At 37.5% G+C, this 7,096-nt stretch overlaps 1 protein-coding gene across 1 annotated transcript; it reads right to left on the bottom strand.

The window, feature by feature from the left end:
* Positions 1–3,742: 3,742 nt before the first annotated feature.
* On the bottom strand, positions 3,743–6,140 carry LOC131944046 (zinc finger MYM-type protein 1-like). Its single transcript, XM_059304504.1, has 3 exons — positions 5,922–6,140; positions 5,566–5,783; positions 3,743–5,225 (listed from the first exon to the last, which is right to left on the bottom strand). Exons 1-3 carry the CDS (start codon positions 6,138–6,140, stop codon positions 3,743–3,745), a joined length of 1,920 nt encoding a protein of 639 aa, XP_059160487.1.
* Between the last annotated feature and the right edge of the window lie 956 nt (positions 6,141–7,096).

Below are 7,096 nucleotides of genomic sequence, written 5' to 3'. Positions count from 1 at the left end.
TCCACCTATTCTCACTGTTCTGTGTTGAGTGTTTTTATCCTGTTTAAAGTATTTTCTGCAGTATACTATTTTTTTTAAAGAGTATAGAAATTGAAATAATTTAATGATTAATATTTGAGCATTGAACCCGAGAGCTGCACTTTGACATCAAAAGAGCCGCATGCGGCTCGCTAGCCGCAGGTTGCCGACCCCTGGCCTAGCCCGAAAGTTATCTATCGTACTCGTAGATCATTTCATAATGACAGTATGTGGACATCTAGGCCATATATAAGATAAAACGGTTGCTACATCAGATCGACCTATATAAGTTTAGCCTACACCCACCTGCTCGTGAATTTACGTCAGTTAATGCTATATCCACCAAACACTCACCAAAATTAGAGAACAGCCCGTCCAAAACCAGTTACACAACATTTCCACTGCTCACACACGATCAAGGTCAAGTACACAACCTACTAGCCAGGGCTTACATTATAAGCCATTGGATGAAACACGTACCATATAACATGGACATCACAACTTCGTCTAGATACTACATTGGCCAGGACATCCCGGCCAGTGCTCGCATTGGCCGGCCAATGTACAAAATACGATCTTAGTGCTAAGTTTTTCGGGCTTTGGCCAAGAGAGCCGGCCAATGCGCGGATTGGCCGGCCAATCCGCGCTTTGGCCGCACTTCGGGCTTTGGGAAGTTGTTGAGAATATTCCTGGGGAGGTTTCTGCGAAAAAAAAATTCAAATTCGCAGGGGTGGCGCCCCGGTAGGGCGCGATTTGTTAATCTCTATATACCGTATATAAAAATAATAAAAGTGAATTGCAGTGACACTGTTCACACGATCGCCATGAAACTTTAGGAAGTTGTTGAAAATATTCCTGAGGAGGTTTCTGCGAAAAACGAAATTTCAAATTCGCAGGGGTGGCGCCCCGATAGGGCGCGATTTGTTTTTTTTTCTATTTACGGTATATAAAACTAAAAGTCGATTTTGGTTTGGCATCGTTCATCCAATAGCCATGAGACTTTGGGGAGTTCATTATACCAATCTAGGGAAGGGTTCTGTAAAAAAATAATTTTTAATTTCGCAAGGGCGGCGCCACGGGAGGGTCCGATTTTTCTCCATTTACGGTATATAAAAATAATAAAAGTGAATTGCAGTGACATCGTTTATCCGATAGGCATGAAACTTTGGGGATTTCATTATAACACTCTAGGGAAGGGTACTGTAACAAATCATTTTTCTCTATATACGGTGTATAAAAATAAAAGTCGATTTTGGTGTGACACCGTTATCCGATAGCCATGAGACTTTGGGGGAATTGATTAGAACAATTCATTAAAGGGTTCTGTAAAAAAAAAACCTTTTTTTTATTTTCGCAAGGGTGGCGCCACGGGAGGCTGCGATTTTTCTCTATATACGGTTTATAAAATTTCGGTTTCACACCGTCCATCCGTGTACCATGAAAGTTTGGGGAGATGATTAGATCACTCAATGGTAGGGTTCTGCGGTTCATCCGAGTGCCATGAAACTTTAGGGAGTAGATGAGAATACTCCCGAGAATATTTCTGCGAAAAAGAAAACGAAAGTTTCTTATGGGCGGCGCAATATATGGTAAAACTTTCGTCAACACACGGTTTGGGCCCAGAGTTTTAGAGCGACGATGTTGGCACTTGGCATACGTTAATCGAGCGTCCTGCATGGCGAGTAAGGGGTACTGCTATATTCAGTGGTAAAACAACAACAGGCTTCTAAAAATAACTTTGTAACGCGAGGAAATCCTTCTGTACAGTTTCGTCACCTTGCGAAAGATGAAAAAAAAAATAACTTTTTAAATATGAGGAGCCTACTGTAGAGTTTCGTCACTTTGCGAATGATGCAATAAGCATCTCTTATTTGACAATCCAGTCAGAAATTGAGATCGAGCATCTAATAATAGACCATTAGTAACGCTAGCATATTGCATCAGTCACACTGATATTTAAAACTCGTCAATAATTTTTTTTTAAAATGACGCCTGTTAGTTTTAAGGACCCAGGGGTCGTACGCCGCGCCTATGCGGTAGTGTAATCGGGGGTGGGGGCCCCAGTGTTTCTTCCAGACTTTTTTCTTCGGGGGGGGGGGGGGGGCACTTGAAATCTTCGGGGGGGGGGGGGCGGTAAAATTTCTTCGGGGGGGCGGACACTGTTAAAAGTATATATTTTATATATAAATTATATACATTTCATTTCGTTCGGGGGGCGGTAAAAAATTTTCGGGGGGGGGGGGGCTTCGCCCCCCCGAAGAGATGCCTGAAAGAAACTCTGGGGGGGCCCTGAGAGCGCCCCTATACATCTGAAGGTTTCATGCGGTACTGGAGGTAAACCCGTGTCCTGATATTTATGATCCAAGCGCAAGCATTGTTTACATTTAAATAACTCATTTTTAGAAAAGAAGGTCACGCGTCTAAGAACATAATTATAATTGATAACGCGTTGTTAAAATCCTAATATATTTCGTCAAACTTTCTTCTATCCCCGCCGCAATGCGCGGGGGTCAGGTACGCTAGTATATATATATATATATATATATATATATATATATATATATATATATATATATATATATATATATATATATATATATATATATATATATATATATATATACATTTATTTCATGTAACACTATTTATTTTAGTAGACGCTGAACATTTTTTTTTTATTTCAGCTTCATGAAGGAAGATATATAATGAATATGAGTGTAATGACGCAAAGTTAAACAAAGATTAACAATTGATTAAATTAGATCCAAGATTATGGATTAGTTATAAGGTTACAGTTTAGTAGATCGTTTGGTAGTATAAAGTTATATCAGACAATGTAGTGGCAAAAGTCTATAGGAAAGTAGATGCCAGTAGAGTCAGAATTCCGAATTGATAGGTTATGTCTATGTTAATGAACATTTAAATTTGAACGGATTAAGCTATGTCCTTTAAATACTACAGCAAGACATACTACAGCAAGACACACTACAGCAAAACACACTACAACAAGACACACTACAGCAAGACATACTACAACAAGACACACTACAACAATATTAATTACAGCAAAACACACCAAAGCAAGAAACATCAGCAACAGCTGCACCTGTGGATGCAGCCACATGAACAACAAACAACAACAGCAGCATATCAACACATAACACCATAACAGAAAAACAAGGTCGCTTCAACGTCATATTTTAATAAAGTAATTGGTAACGAAGGAAACAACGAAACTACAGTGGAGAACAGGCAACAATATGACAAGATGTTTCTAAAGAATTCATCCCAGAAATTAATAAGCCAGTAAATAGTCGAAGCTAGTCAAGAGCGGAAATACTCCCCGCAGAGGCGTATCCAGGTTTTCAGTGTAGGGGGAGCGAAAAATAGCAAAAAAGGCGCCGAATTTGTAATATGTCCAATATACGTATATATATATATATATATATATATATATATATATATATATATATATATATATATATATATATATAATATAGGGCGTAGTCTGTTTTTGTCGTCCTCGTACAATTCACTTTATAATAGCATTATGTCTTCTAAAAATTGGAATGCATAAGACACGTGAATAAAGATATTTTTATTGCTTAATCAGTTGTACAAAACGGTATTCGTTTTAAATTAAAAAAGAAACAACAATAATTTAGTTAGGCCTATATTTGATAGCAATTTTGTTTTATCCTGTACTCTAGGACTTCTGTTAGAACTACAACATCCTTTTTCGTCGAGGTTTCAATATAGCAAAATGATCAATTACGTCTTTTAAATCAACATCAGAAGCTAATTGTCGTTCAATCGTAATCAGGGCTAAGCTGGACAACCTGTCTTCGTTCATAGTAGAACGGATGTATGTTTTCAGGAGTTTAAGACGGCTGAAGGATCTTTCTACTCCGGCACTGCTTATTGGTAAAGTCAGAAATATACGATACAAAGTGGCCAGGTTTGGATATTTGGAACACAAGTCATTAGCTATCATGAATTTCAGAATGCTGTTTACTGTCACCGCTATTTCTAGAGGTTCTTTTTCAGTTGAAACTCCCTTGTTTACACTGCTTACACTAAAAACCTCTTGGTAAAATGTTCTAAATGATACGAATTCCTGCACTATTTCGGTTACACTGTCAACAACATCCGAGTACGTCACTGCTAATTGCTCCAACTGTATTAAACTGTTATCTAATGCTAAATGTTTTGGGTCTAAGCAACAAAACTTGGAAGACACATCTTTAAAATTTTGAAACCTTGTGTTTGTACTAGTTATGACAGAGTCAAGTGACACTAAATAAGTTTGAACAATGAATTTTTTCCTAGAGTCAGATATCTGAGTATCCTCTGCTCGTTCGTCATGGAATATTTTCCGTTTGTATAACCTGTGTTGCTTATACTCCGTACGGATATCACATTTCTCAGCGAGCTCAGTGGCTTCGTTCTCAATCTGATCAAATTCTGATTCAAATTCATTTCTCCAGCTATTCATCTCATTTTCAAAAATCTGAATTAATCGAAAGGCTGTTAACATATCAATGCTACTCTTCTGTAAATAAATGGATACGTTTAAAGCCTTATGTAGAATTATTTTCCAAAACATCAAAACAACTAAAAACTCAAAGGTCTCTATTGTAACAAGAATTCCCTTTCCTTCGGCAATCTGTTTAGAAGTAGAGTTTTTAACTTCACCGTCAACTATTCTTCGCAATGCAAGAACTAGTGCTGGTAAATTCTGCAATATAGAATCTACTGCTGTCTTTCTAGAAGCCCATCTTGTATCACTAAGTCGTTTCAGTGTTAATGAAAATGCTTCTATGTTGTTGCGTTGCTCCTCTTGCAATATAGAAAGACGAGGTAGACTTCCGGTAAAAAATGTATATATGCTTTCCAGAACTCCAAAAAACAGCTGTGTTTGAATATTAGATGAAACAGCATCTATGAGAATTAAATTTAAATTATGAGCACAGCAGTGTGTGAAGAGTGCATGTGGAGCTATTTCTCTAACTCGTTTTTGTACGCCCGATATTTCACCAGACATGGTGTTTGCTCCATCGTAGGACTGACCATAGCACATGGTCATTGACAGCCCTAAGTCTGTGACTGCTGTAAGAAGCGTTTTAAAAAAAACCTCTGCACTAGCTTCAGGAAGCTCACAAAATTGGATAAATCTTCCGATGGCGTCTCCATGTTCAGTAACATATCTGATTGACAAAGAAAATTGATCCATTCTACTAATGTCGATAGTCGAATCTACAATTACAGCGAAATACCTAGCTATCTTAATTTCACCTACTATCTTCTTTAAAATTTGGGCTGATATAGACTTAATTAAGTCGTTTTGCATACCCGGACTTAAGTATGTTGCATTTCTGTCACCGAAAAGTAAATGTTGTTTTAGCAAATCATCTTTCTTAGAAATGAGTTTAATAAGTTCCAAAAAGTTGCCTTCATTTAATGTAGCTTCTCCTAAACCTTGGGATTCACGATGGCCCCTAAACGCCAATCCCTGTTTTCCCAAATAGAGAACTGCATCTATAATACTTTCCAGTATTATTCTGTTTTTTTTCTATTTCCTTCTTTTCTGATGTTAAAATGTCACATATTATGGTTCTGTCTTTGTAAAGTCGGAACATTGTAATTAAAAGTTCTCTCTCTGCAATCTTGTGACTTTCAGAGTTTTCATGTTTGTTAATTTTGTCGGGACCTTTTGCAAAGTTCTTACAACCCAATTTTGGATCGCCCCAAGTGTCTGACTTGTGCTTAAAAAGCCAACAAGCAAAACAAATCATATAATTTGCCTTGGGCGAATATACTAGCCAGTGTCGTATTATTTCACGACCACATTTTGTGTGGGTTTTTTTCTTGTACCAACTGGCACTAAAGTGCCGACCAGTTACATTTTTGGGAAAATCTTTATAAGTATCTTTGAGGCCTGGTTGACAAGGACCAAACTCAAGTAATGCACGTACCAGATCCGGTGTTACTGGTGTTTCACAAAACAAAAAAGGATCTGTAGGATATTCCAGATTTATATCGATTATAGCTTTAAGTTTGACTGGCATTGTACTGTCAATATCCTCTTCTAAATGGGTGTCTTCTAAAATGTCTATAGACATTACCTTATTGTCTTGAGTCTCGACGACTTGATTCTGCATATTAGATGATGTTGTTGCTTGTACATTTTGTACTTGGGTATCTTGAGACACATCAACCTCTGTAAATATTTTTTTAACAAATATCATTGTTTAAAACTTTGAGTTTAAAAAGTTTCCAAAAAGGCGCCACTTTGCTGAAAATGGCCAGAAAGCGGCCGCTCCCCGTGCTCCCCCCCTGCGTACGCCTCTGACTCCCCGCCCCCGCCCCCCCCCCCCTCCACAAACCTCAATCCAATCCAGACTCCTCTGCATGTGTGTATACAATTATTGCAATGAACTTAATTAAACAATAAAGAAATACACCAACATAAGGTTGATAAAACATGCACCTCTCGCACAATTCCAAGTATGCTCTGAGAAACACAACAACATAAAAGGCAATATAGAAAATAAAATACTTAAAAAAAACTTTTTAAAAAACCACGTTTTTCTTGTGGACTAAAAAGTAGAAAATAACTATTTACATACATTTGATGACAAAAAACGTGGGTACGTTCACCATCAAATTTCCCGACCCATCTGCCCGACCCACGTTTTTTGTCATCAAATGTATGTAAATAGTTATTTTCTACTTTTTAGTCCACAAGAAAAACGTGGTTTTTTAAAAAGTTTTTTTTAAGTATTTTATTTTCTCCTTTTTAGTCCGTTGCTACACATGAAAAACGTGGTTTTTAAAAAAGTTTTTTATATAGTTTATTTTCTACTTTATCTAATGACTTGATTAAGTATGAATTGACTAAGTGTTTATAAATACACGGACTAAAAAAATCTTGAGCGACCAGGATTCGAACCTGGGTTGTCGCGGCCACAACGAGAAGTACTAACCACTATACGATCACGGCCAGCGCGCTCACATCGATTGGGGCCGAAGTAACTGTGTCTATAAGCCTCCAGTCTTGTCGGTATCTTTAGAAATC

Source organism: Physella acuta, unplaced genomic scaffold, assembly GCF_028476545.2.
Source record: "Physella acuta isolate Inbredline_101_S28 unplaced genomic scaffold, ASM2847654v3 ptg000478l, whole genome shotgun sequence".
NCBI lineage: Eukaryota > Metazoa > Mollusca > Gastropoda > Physidae > Physella > Physella acuta.
Note: the sequence above shows the minus strand (reverse complement) of the source record. Positions and strands in the feature narration are given on the sequence as shown.

What these genes read in the sequence shown, in the direction of transcription:
- LOC131944046 (XM_059304504.1), bottom strand. Translation starts at nt 6,140, where the DNA reads ATGTCTATAGACATTTTAGAAGACACCCATTTAGAAGAGGATATTGAC. An exon ending in ATAAAGATTTTCCCAAAAAT is followed by an intron (nt 5,784 to 5,921) that starts GTAACTGGTCGG and finishes TGGCTTTTTAAG; the next exon opens with CACAAGTCAGACACTTGGGG. An exon ending in AAACAGAATAATACTGGAAA is followed by an intron (nt 5,226 to 5,565) that starts GTATTATAGATG and finishes TTTGTCAATCAG; the next exon opens with ATATGTTACTGAACATGGAG.